The sequence below is a fragment of the Lipophrys pholis genome (assembly GCF_963383615.2).
Source record: "Lipophrys pholis genome assembly, chromosome: 6".
NCBI lineage: Eukaryota > Metazoa > Chordata > Actinopteri > Blenniiformes > Blenniidae > Lipophrys > Lipophrys pholis.
Genome location: NC_137629.1, coordinates 8318779 through 8332187, shown reverse-complemented (window position 1 = coordinate 8332187; position 13409 = coordinate 8318779). Strand labels below are relative to the sequence as shown.

The 13409-nt window shown below is 38.5% G+C and overlaps 1 protein-coding gene across 1 annotated transcript in view; it reads left to right on the top strand.

Annotated features, from left to right (window-relative positions):
* slit3 (slit homolog 3) overlaps positions 1-13409 on the top strand; it is a gene marked incomplete at its 5' end in the record, with an annotated part of 96987 nt that overhangs the window by 71339 nt on the left and 12239 nt on the right. The window contains 4 exons of the mRNA XM_080465538.1: positions 2778-2871; positions 3620-3757; positions 5052-5292; positions 8042-8172. Of these exons, the coding sequence (XP_080321664.1) occupies positions 2778-2871; positions 3620-3757; positions 5052-5292; positions 8042-8172 (604 nt within the window). The remainder of the gene's footprint in view (positions 1-2777; positions 2872-3619; positions 3758-5051; positions 5293-8041; positions 8173-13409) is intronic.

Here is a 13409-nt window from a genome sequence, read left to right as displayed (position 1 = left end):
TTTAACCTCAAAATCATGTTTTTTGACTGTGTGATGAAACTAGGAGATGATCCAAACAGGGTGAACATGCAATCTCCACTCAATAAAAAGTAGAGCAGAACCTTCAGAGTTCCTCCTCCAAAGCTTTAAATAATATGATCTGGTTGATTTTGTGCCATATTCATAAATGACCAAGGCACTTTCCGCACTTCGATTCCATTGTTGGGGGAGTTTGCATGTTTTTGGTTTTTATTTTTCTCCAGGTACTTCCTCCCACAGTCCAAAGTCATGTGTTAATCTGTGATTGTACTGTCTTGATTCAGACCCTGCTAGCAGTGCGTGCTGCAGCTGAGTGTCTGTTAGTGGGTTGAGAAGTTGGTGTTGGAGACAGACGGGGTGGAGGAGGAGGAGGAGGGAGGTGCAGGCAGGCAGCAGGATTAGATTAAAGCAGACAGAGAATGATGGAAATGTACTTGACCTTTCTCAATCCTCTCTTCCTTCTTATGATTGACTTCAGCTACTGCTGTTACACACACTGTTAGCCCTTCTCGCCCCCCATGACTTGAGACAGCCCCTGCCATTATACAGCCTCTTAACCCCTTCAGCTCTGAGAAAAAAACCTGATAATGCTTACTTTTCTTTTTTTTCTTTGCATCTGTTTGCATTTGGATCTCAGGCCTCACACACGACACAGAATCATTTTCCTGTTTATTTTATTCCCTTCCTTTTTATTCAACTGGTATTTGAAATTGACAGTTTAATATAAAAAAAGAAAAGGTTAAAAATGCCCTCCTGTCTACTGATGCCTTCACTAACAATATGCATCTTTTGCCATGGTGCTGCCATTTAACAGAGAGCAGTGGTTTTCTTTTGTGATTTGATGAATATAACAGATGCACATGTCAAGAATCAATCCTAAAGACCAGTGGCGGGTGGACAATAGAGGGCGCCAGGGCGCCTTCTCCCTGGGATCAAGAAAGAACGTTTGTTTTTTTAAATAAAATATATTATATTGTGTAACTGTTGAAATATGTAATTGCCAACAAACTAACAATGGGCCCTGAATTGAATTCACTTCATTTTCTACAGATAATTTTCAATAAAAGAGAGGATTTCTTGATGTCGCTCTCTAGTAGTGTGTGCGTGTGTGTGTGAGCAGCTCGGGGTGATGTGAAAGCCGCCCCGAAGAGTTTAGTAGCGATGTCACCAATTACTGATTAACATCAGAGTGACTGACATGAAATTAAACCAATCAGCATCATTTCATGTCCGAGACTTGTGGCGCCATTTCTATCTCCCCTGGCCAGACCTGTTCAGTGATTGGCTTAAAGTCCACCCTGGTTTGTTCTGGTGTTTCTACCAGATGTTGAGACGAAGACAACCAGCGATGAGTCTCTGATTATTAACTCTGTCACGTCTCTTCTAATTTACCATGTGAAAGAAGTAATTTGGCTGAAAAGCTGCAGGTCAGGTTCAACTTTCTCCAGTATACTATAGTTATTTTCTAATGCACACAAACAGAAATGTGTTGAGGATTTTGCAAATGTGTCCAGGTTTGTTAAGGTTTATAAATGTTTAGATATGCTCATATTTATTAATGACTGAAAATATAAGAGCTTAAAAAGCTGTTTATTTTGCAATTTGTTTTTTAGGTTTCTTTCAAAGCATTCTAAAATGCTTTGAAAGATGGATTAATGTGTTGTTTGAAAAATATACCTGATATACCTTCTGTTTTCCTTAAACTATCATTTCCAGTGACCCAGCCCCAAAACACATTCATTTTCTAAAAGGGACTAATGAAGCTTCTGTTTGTATTTGTTTACAAGTATGTTAATAAAAGAGTCTTAATAAGTCTCTATTCACTAGCTGTTTAAAAGTACAATCATTTTTGTAACTGGGGGCCTCTCTCAATCTAAAAAAAAGCATGATTGCTGTAATGTGGTTTATAAATGCACTGTATTTAAATGAAGTTAACATTGACTGAAATTAAATAATAATAATGAGGCCCACTGAAGAAATTTACCACCAGCCGCCACTGCTAAAAACATAATCCTGGTGTCTTAAATTGACTAAATTAAGACATAAATCGGCAAATGGTAAAAAAGCAAGTTCTTTTAACTGCTGTTTTACCAAGTGCTGCAGTCAGTTATTACAAGTGTTGGCAAAAGCACTCACCTTAAAGTATGTATACTTGTGATTAACAGTAAACGTACTACTGCTGAAAAGTTTCTGAATATACTTAAGTGCTGTAACGAAGTGTTTCTACAGCAAAAGAATTACTGTTTGTAAAACTGCATGTTGCCATCAAAGTTCATTTGAATTTGTGTGTACTTCACCAGTTTTACTTTGCTTTGCAAGAGATTTGACTGTAAAATTAGAGGTAAGGTCTTTGAAGTTATTTTTAAGTATTGATGTATAAAATTATTATTTGATAATATAGACATGGTTAAAAACTTTATATTAGTATATTTTAGTGAGTGATTAACAAGGTTGAGAACAGGGGGGTCAAACATAAGGCACGTCAGCCAAAAACGGCCCGCGCGATGCTCCAATCTGGTCTGCAACAGACCAGATTATACAAAATTAAAAAAAAAAAACCATTGATTTGTCACTATTTTACTGGTCCGGCCCGCTCAGGATGACATTGGACTGTTTGTGGCTCCTGAACTAAACTATGTTTGACACCCCTTGATTAACAGTAACACAAAGGGAGAGCGTGGCACTGTTTCCTCTCGAAAACAAAAGCATGTTTCAGTTGTGTAGAAATCCAGTCAGCACTTCTTGTTGTTCCTCACCAGGTGATCTGTGTGACGAGGTGGTCGACCCCTGTCTCGCTGGCTTCGACCCCTGTCAGCACGACTCCAAGTGTGTCCACGTTGGCCGCAGTTACAGGTGAGCGCTGGTTAGAGGTTACGGTGGTGTTGATTCGTCAGGAGAGCAAAGGTCAGAAAAATGAAAAGGTAACACAAGAGGAATCAGGTTGATTGTTGCCAAGCGCCCTCAGTCAAAAACAATAAAAAGGCATTCAAAGAGAACCCAGGAGAGAGTGGCACTCATGTTTTCAAGGTAGTTTTATTCCATAACGTGGAAACTTTTGCAGGAGCTGCAAAACCTGATATGTATACCACACAGTTTTAGGGTGTTTTTGACAAAACAAATCTTAAATGAACTCCATTTTTACAGGATTTTTATGTTTGGACCTTGACATGAATCCATGCGGTTAAATCAAAATCAGGTTTTATATCTTTATTCTAGATACGTTACGTCAGTTGTTTCAGGACACATTGATTTGCTCTGTACATTCATGCACAATGGTTGGCACAAACAGCCTTTTATTTCATGCAACTGTAGTTTTACATTGTAACATTAAAGCTTTGCATGATTGTCTGAAGTGAAATCCTTTAAGCTTTAAGCCCATTTGGTTTGCATTAGCTCCTAAAAACTTTGTGGACTGGGTTTAAAGAAAACAACATAAAAAGAAACCTGGTCGGTGAGTTCACTGTCTTGCAGCAGAAATAAAATGAACTGAAAACACCTGTAAGAGAGAAGAAAAAGACCTAAAGCTGTCACCATTTTTCTGTAGGGAAACATCTGTGCTCATGTTGCACAGTAATCTCTCCGTATCGCCCTGTCACCCCAGGTGCGAGTGTTTACCAGGCTACGTGGGCCAGCACTGCGAGCAAGACTATAACGACTGTCTGGAGAATAAGTGTCAGCACGGAGCGGAGTGTGTGGACGCCGTCAACGGCTATACCTGCGTCTGCAAGGAGGGCTTCAGGTGAGAGTCACAGAAACAAATCAGCAGCAAGACACTGCAGGACCAGACTGGGAGGAGGATGCAGATGGTACTTCATAATCAGACACTTGACTATCTCGACCTACTGTGTGTGTGTGTGTGTGTGTGTGTGTGTGTGTGTGTGTGTGTGTGTGTGTGTGTGCAGCAGCTGCAGCTCCATGTGGTTAATTATAGCAGAAACGGTTGGCGAGAGAGAAACGAATTCATCAAGAGATGGAGAGGAAAGAGAAAGACGCAGTTATAAGCAGTCATGAAAAATGTAGTCTTTCAATATAGTTACTAGTTTCTACTACTCAGAGTTATTCTCTTAGTTTACTTAAAAATAATACTTTTCTTGAAAACTGCACACAGTATCCTTTTCACTGTGTGCACATAGTTTATACATTTAAGCTGAATCTTTAGTTGAATGTATTGGCTCAAGTTTGCATAACAAGTTAGTTTATAGGATCAATTCTGTATATGGTGGTGTTGTTGTACTTTTTTTTGTTTTTATATATATATATATACATAGGGTTGTATTGTTGTGCACAATTTGATCTGTTTATATATGGAAATATTTTCAGGTATGCATTTATTCTATGTATCTATATTGACCGTATGTATGTATGTATGTATGTATGTATGTATGTATGTATGTATGTATGTATGTATGTATGTATGTATGTATGTATGTATGTATACATTAACAATTTAACACACACACACACACACATATATATATATATATATAGATAGATATATAGATATATAGATAGATATATATAGATCTATATATATATATATATATATATATATATATATATATATATATATATATATAGATATATATATATATATATATATATATATATAGATATATAGATATATATATATATATATATATATATATATATATATATATATATATATATATATAGATAGATATATATAGATATATATAGATATATATAGATATAGATATAGTGGAGGTGTGTATGAGTTTTCTAATGTGTTATTTTTTTATACACACACACACACACACACACACACACACACACACACACACACACACACACACACACAGTGATGGCGGCCATGCAAACAGTTGGCTCAGTTGGCAGAGGAGGCCAGATTGGCAGTTTAATTCCAATCAGGGTACCTGGGCAACAAACTGAATCCCAAGCTGCTCTGATTGGCCGCCATCATTGGTGTGTATGTGTGTGTGTGTTGAACAAGCTGACGTGTTTTAAATGGGCCATGTAAGTAAAGAAATGTGTTTATTTTCTTCCTGGCTCAGCGGGCTGTTCTGTGAGAACCCACCTCCGATGATCCTGCTGCAGACCAGCCCCTGCGACCAGTCCGACTGCCAGAATGGCGCCCAGTGCCTGGTGGTGTCTGGGGAGCCCATCTGCCGCTGTATACCTGGTTTCTATGGCAACAAGTGTGACAAGACGGCCACCGTTCACTTCCTGGGCCGCGACGCATACGTGGAGCTGCCGGGCACCAAGCTGCGCCCAACAGCTCACATTTCACTGCAGGTGATGATCTTTGACCGCTGCTCATGCACTGAATGTTTAAGAGATGCTCAACTTTTGCATAAATCATAACTAATAACAAGAAAGTGACAAGGTTTATCTTTTATCACATACTAACTGCATTTTCTCGTGCACAACTTTGGGGGAGTTTATTGAGGTTAAAAACGAATTAAATTCATGACATGGTGTTTTATAGCATGCAAATTCATAATGAAGCCAGAGAAGCTGATTGATTCTGCCTACAGCGTATATGACTAGGTTTCATCTTTTAATAAAACACATTTTTAGAACTTATTGTTATTAACTAGAAATATAAATGTAAAACCTCAACAGTTGCAGTCATATGCAAAACTCTCTCCAAAAACTTGAACAAAAAACCCCTCAAAAAGAACAGTCACACAACTCGCTGGCGAGATTATCTAAATGCTATGATGAGCATTATCTGGGGAAGTACAAGTCAAGACAGCAAAATATGGGAAAATGTGGAGAAGGCCTACGCCAGCAGTGAACTGTGTAAAGGCTGTTAATGATGATAGGACTTAGCAAACATGACGTGTGTTTTTAGCTATTAGCAGGTGAACAACTCTGACAAAATGTATAGCATTTGTATTTTCATTTCAGAAGTTTTGCGTTTACATGTCAGTGTTTTGAAAACTGTCCATTCACATGGAAACTGCAGGAACACTGAAAGCAGTGTAGTCAGCATGCCAGGACAGGGAGTGGTGCTGTTGGTTGTTTATGTTATTTAGGTTATTCATACTTTATGTGCGTAGAGAACAATACACAGAGATTCTAGTGGACAGACACCCAAGTTGGATTGTTATTAAGGTGACTGTCAAAATAAAACCACCATGTCCCAGGAGCATCTGAACTGGGAGTCATGACACGACAGAGGAAACACTGTCCTGATTGAACATCTACTGAGCATGTGCAAAAGAAAAACTATTTACGACATTATGAAATACAAAGTTAAGGTACAAAATCTAAAAAGCATGAGTGCAAAAGCAGGTGTAGTTGTTGTCTTCATGACGAGAATCATCGTCCTCAAAGTAAAACAATCTGCTAACATAGTAGCATGTCACAGTGTGACTCTGAAATCGTTTTCTTCAGTCTGTCTCAAGTGTTGGCAGCTCTGTTTTATTTATATTTTGAAATATGTATATCATTTGATGTGTGTGGTCTTGAGAGATGAAGGTAGATGGAACTAATTTATCAGAAAGGAGGGATACGTAGTCCGAAGGGGGGGGGCAATATATTCATACCATCCCTCCAGCAAATCGCACCCTGACCATATGTCAATGTTTTGAAAAGCAAAACCATTTTCCGCCGCTCTCATTGGAAAACATTCTAGAGCTGCTTGAAAAAGAGCCGTGCGCTGTTCAAATCAAGCTTATAGAGTTGCACAGCAAAGCAAACATCTGCTCCTACCCTCTGTTTCCACGGCACGCTGCTTCACTCTCACACACACACACACACACACACACACACACACACACACACACACACACACACACACCTGAGAGCCACAGCCCAATAGAGGCATATTTTCCTCTCTTTTCTCAAAACAGGAGTGTAAGTAGAGAAAAGAGAAACACTGAAAGTCTAATTGATATTTCCCACCTGTTTGGAGGTGTGCATTCAAGTTAGTGTTCATGTTCGTGTGTGTGTATGTCTCCCGTTCCTGCCAGGAGCTTTCAGTGTCACTGCCAAAGCTCCACGACTCAAAGGCAAAAGAGAAAGTGAAAAACGAGTGAAAGGGCCACAGCACTTCATAAATCACTGCAAGCTTTTCCTACGTCTCTTTACCTGTTTGTCTTTTCTTTTCTCTTCACTTCTCTGTTTGCTTCCTCTACCGTGTCTCGTGTCTCTACCGTGTTTTCTTTTCCGAACAGCTTGTTAGCAGGTGTTGACTTAGCTATGCTCCGTTGATGCCACGGTGTTAAGTGTTTGGCCTCGTGGCCTCATTTCCACTCACTAGTTAGTTAGCGCTTAGCGGCGCATGAGTGCGAGTGTGACCTGTCAAGTGTGTGAGGAGGAGGCGTGAGTCACCTCATTGCCATGCAGAGAAATGTACAGTTTTCACTCTCTTTCTTACTCTCTTATTCTTTTGTATTTTATTCAGACATGGGCAACTGGTAGCCCCTGTCTCCACGCATTTAGAATCACAAATATCCATAAATAGTTACTGAGTGTATTTACTAATATATAAAATAATGAGGGACCTATATTTAGTCCTATTATTTAAATTAGCAAACATAATTTCCAACCACATTTGAAGCAATTATATTATTTATGTACCCTGTAATCAATGTTAAATCTAATATTTTTAAGGTTAAAAACTGTCAAATAGATGCATGTTGTCTTTATTAACTGTGTACTGCCTCAATTATTCCACAAATGATGGAAATTAGTGACGGCAAAATGCTTCCATTCCAATATTTGTTATGTGTAGATCATGCATCACTCTGCATTAGTGGGATATATTTACACAGTGTTTCCTTCTATTTTAAGTACTTCTACTTTGCATTAAGTATAAATAGAATAAGTCACAATTTAACATAGTGGGGATGACAAATTAATCATCACTATTATCAAGTGAACATTCAGCATTGTAAAATATCACAATAAATCGGATCATGGCCATTTAATGTTTCATTTATTGCATTTACTCCAGTGATTTCCTGTTTGAATCTTCAACCAAGATCACTGAATGTTCTTTTTGTCTTTTGTTTGTTGTTTTTCTTCACTTCAGGTGGCTACGGATAAAGACAATGGTATCTTGTTATACAAGGAGGACCACGACCCGCTGGCTCTGGAGCTTTATCAGGGACACATAAGGCTTATTTATGACATCGCCAACTACCCGCCAACCACCGTGTACAGGTAGGTTTTATACGACATGAGAAATGTGTTGTGTTTAAAACACACACTAAATCAAGGGTGTCAAACATCAGACCCATGGGCCAAAACCAGCCCACAAGAGACTCCAATCTGGCCGAACCACCAAGCAAGCAAACCGTAAAAAAATAAAAAACATTGATTTATTTTTTTTATAACGCATTTATTAAGAGTAGCGGACAGAACACAACACTGAGACCAGAGCTGAGACATAGGTGATGCTGCCATGCAAGATGTTTAATGCCCGTTCACTAAACTAGGACTTGAAACTTGAATACAGTCAACAGTGTATACTTCTGGAGATCAGCAATAAATAAGGTTATAGAAAACAGGCAATTTCAATACTTTTACCTTGATAATCTAAGTTATATCATGCATTTATATACCATGTATGATGGAAGAGAGCCGAGGAAATCTAAGTGCTGATTCCACTATTCAAGTTTAAATTTAAATTAGAGGTACTTTGAAAATTCCTCCATAATCCTTGCTAGACAGTCATGTCCCTGAGTTAAACCCTCTCTAGGTGAAACTTCAATCAATGGAAACAAAAGCCTCCATTCAGGTATTATGTGATAAACTGCATTCACAGCTTCATAGTAATGGATATGTAAGATGTGGTAACAGTGGAGCTAATCCACGAGAGGAGCGCGATAATGTTTTCAGGCATTACTTACTGGGCAGACTATTCACAGTTTTTCATGCGTTATGTGATTTACAGTTTTTTTTTGGTAAATCAAATCCGCAAATAAATAGGACAAAATCCATCCATTCATCTTTTATAGTAAAAACGTGCATAATGCAACAGCCATAGCAGAAGTTTTTGGACAGTGCACTGTATTTTGAAGGTTTCATTAAAATTAGTTTTTTGTTGAGATTGTTGTAATTTTTCAGCTATAAAAAACAAAAAAGACATCTCTGCGCAATGACGTTGAAAAACTTTCACATCTAAATTCAAAGGTTATTATGGCACTATATTTCCCGTCTGGCCCACTCAAGATGAAATTGGACCGCACGTGGCCCCTGAACTAAAATGTACTTGTAAATGTAAATACCACATTTTACGAGTATCAATTTAATTTATTTGTTTTATCTTTATTTTACCAGTGAAGTCAGTTGAGAACTAATTTCCCATAATGACCTGATCAATATTCAACAGTCAACTGTAACGGTTTGGCAAAAGACGCCATATTCAATGTTATTTACCTATTTGTTAATATTGGTTTGTTTTAGTGATTGAATATTTTGTCCTCAAACTTGATGTCAGTAACAAAAAAATGGAAAACTGGTGAGGTATTCCCAATCTGGAGTGGTCTGTTTCTGTCAAAAATGTCAATATTTTTGTAAACCTGTGAACCAGCACCAGGATCATGAGCCAAATGGTCCAATCTCACAACTTCCAGGACTTAAAGAATCCCCTACCAGCATTTTGTGTTCACCACCTTGTTGTGCCATGACCTACAGGCAGGCAGGCAGTCATAATGTTATTGCTGACCAGAGGACTCTATTTTCCATATACTACTTTTGTTAGGCAACTGGAATTCAATAATCAATCCATTGCTTTCTTTCTATAACTCAGTTGTGCAAATTCCACTGATAAGAGACAGAAGCCACCATCATCGCAACCAAAGTCTAATTTTATGGTAATTACACCAAAGTACAAAAAGAAATAATCTCAGTGTGGAGTAAAAACTACAAACTGCTTTTCAACCACTTTTAAATTGTCTCGAGCGCAAGAAAGACTTCTGATAGTGGAATTGAGAGAGAGAAGTCAGCTCAGGATGGAAAAACAAAATGAGAACTCAGTTCTCTACATCCTCCAGGCTCAATGTTTCTATCAGTAATTTTTTTCAGCGTCTTGCTTTGTGGTTTTGGCTTTTGCTTTGTCATTTTGTTTCTGTGGAAAGACACAAGGTCATCAGAGGAGAACGCTCTGGTTGTCCTGTGATGATACGCAGCAGGTTCATAGTAAATTTGACTTCAGAATTAAGACACAACATCACATTACAAAAACCCGAAAGTAGCTGTGGGACGCCACAATTTGAGCCACAATTAACTACATCAGAGGCGAAACTGTCATAGCGTCAGATGATTCATGACACATGATTTGATTAAACCTAAAAGTTTGATTAAAAAGAACATTCAAGGAAGTGTCTTTCATCATCAGCTTTGTATTTGTTTTTTATATATACACACATATATATATATATATATATATATATATATATATATATATATATATATATATATATATATATATATATATATATATATATATATATATATATATATATATAGGGAGAGCATGGCACTGTTTCCTATATATATATATATATATATATATATATATATATATATATATATATATATATATATATATATATTCTCACACACACACACACACACACACACACACACACACACACACACACACACACACACACACACACACACACGCGGTGATGGTGGCCATGCGAATCATATTATTATATATTCTTGACTTGTGAAATTTCCTGACTGATTTAAAGAAACCAAAACATCTTTGCATGTTGCTTAATGTTTGAATGTTAATGGTCACAAAATGGACAGCAGAAGTCCATGTGGTTCTATCTACACAACATTCGGTGTCTTCGTACACTGATGTGTTCACACATTTGTCGACACATGTGATCCATAATTTGCAGTCTGTCGTCTCATAAATTTTTTGCGCTGTTTCTGCGACGTAGATGTAAAGACTACGACTTGGTCCTTAGTCGTGTCTTGAATTGTAAGACTTTGACAAGGATGCTATTATATGCTGTTATTGGGTTAAAAAGTCACTATGTCAAATGTAGATCATGCAAAGATCTTGCAAAAACATTGGCAGAAACCATTCCTTAATCTGAGTTGTGGGTTTGTGTCCATATGTTGAAGTGTCCTTCAGCAAGCGAGAATTGCTTCCGATATTTTCCGAGTTCCTTAAATGACATTTGTCGGTATTATTGAATGACAGTTTGTGAATAAGTGAAACCAACAAAGTAACACACTTTGGGACAGTTGCCACAGTAAAAAAAAAGTCATACATGAGTGAAAGCCATTTAGTTGCTGAGAAAACTTTGCAAAAGTAGCATTTTGCCTGCTCCATTATAGTCTGCCTTAAAGTTATACCAAAGATACTGTTTGTGAGATTTAAAGTGGTCATATTATGCAAAATTTACTTTCTAATGGTTTTCCAAAAGTAATAATTATCCCCATACCTGGAATGACGCCCCAGAAGTGAAGAAAGTCTGTCAACTCTCTCCCTGGCTTGTTTCAGTTTTTAAAAGAGTGTGTTGCTCCAACGAGCCAATCAGAACTCAAACCCTATATAATGTCATCGGGGGTTTAGCCAAACCCAATCAAGGTAGGCCCTCCCTTTGACCCTCCCACAATTAGACAGCTCTGCTCTGGCACATGGCACCACGAGAGGAAGTACTTCCTTCTCTTCCCAAGATGGGCATGTGTGGGCGGAGCCAGTCCAGCTCACACAGACACAGCAGATTCTGAATGCAGCTCCTATGATCCAATATTCAAATAGAGAAAAATCAATGAAAAGCTGGATTTGGAGCAATAAACTTTGAATACAATGTTTTTCGACCAATGAGACCATGTGAAAGGGTTGAAAAGCTGGATAATATGACCCCTTTAAGTAATGTCCTTTTTTTTTTTCTTTTTAACTGGGTGGCAGCGGTGACTCACTGCTTCCGAGAGTTTGGGAAATCTGCTTTAAGTTGTTTCGAAAAGCTTTGAACTAGTTGATCTTATTGGTATCATCATCTGTATAAATCTACTGTGGTGCCATTCCTGAAAGCAGAGAGGCAGAGTGACTCAGTGCACCATTTTGTGGTACAAAGTAGTATTACAAGTGGTGTTTGATTTGTCTTGATATATAGAGATTATTTCATTTCGTGCAGCACTGCTTGGGCGAATGAGAACTTTAGCTCCTGATGCAAGAAAAACAGCCATTTCAAATCACTTTGAATAATGTATTTTCACTTACCAGCCTGAAAGCATGTCCAAGTTGAATTGCAGCCCTGGAGCTTGTAGAGACGCTGAACTACTCTACAAAACATGCCATGAGGTCATCTGCTTTGGAACACAGTGTTGTTGGCCATAAGAACAACTTGCTACCCTGTCAGCGTAGTCTACTCTGCTGTACACTTTTCTATTCCCTCCATTTCTGTCGATATTCTCATTCGATTAGTTTTTCATTTTGCATGGATCAACGTGTCGGAGCCATGCATCCCAAGTATGACCTTCGCAGGAATGCATGGTAGTCTTCATATTTCATAGCGCAGTTGTAAAGACAAGAGGAAATAATCCTAGGAGAGGAAGGATCAAATGAAAGAATGTAAATGATGGAATGAAAGTGATTAGGCACGGGCACAGATGGGATGGGGTGGAGGCTGGGTTGAAAGGGTTGACTAAGAGAGGGAAGAGGACAGTCGCAGGGACGTACAGATGCAAGAGAAGATAGATGGATGAGCTGAGAGCCAAGAATAGAGAGAAACCCAGAGAGACAGATGGATGGAGCCATGCTGGATGTGAGGCAGGAATGAAAGAGCAGACGACACGATAAACAGATAAGTGAGTGGAATACATTGCCCGCCAAAGGAGGCAAACGGAAGGGGTAAAAGAGATGGATAGAAGCAGCAAAAAGAAAAAGACCCTGAAACACGGTTGAATGGCAGGATGAATGACGGAGAGCTGAGTAAGAACAGAGGGATAGAGCAAAAGAGGGGAGGAGCAGAAGGGAAAAGTAACCACAGACTGAGTCAGGGAATTATCCTTGTCGGGTCTCGTTAACTTGATGTGGGCCACGCCTGGGAGGGAGACAGATGGACAGAGTGCAAGAAAAACTGAACAAAACAGAGAATGAAAGTGTGAAGAAAGGGACAGATGCAGACTAGAAAGAAAGAGAGACGGGTGGATGTACAGAAAATATGAGAGACTGGAAGGCATAGATGAACAAGAAGGGAAAGAATTGAGCACAGAAATATAAAGACGTTACAACTCATTTTGATGGAATTGAGTCATGTCTGAACGTAACGCTGAAACTTATGTTGAGCGTTAGAAACATAGTAGGAGACGAAGCTGAGCTCCAATCTTGAGGCTGATTTGACCACAGGACACCATGTACTGCTTTGAGTGTGCCATCTTTTGATTGCATGACTCTGAGCATCTTATCGGCCGTGATTTGGAGATAC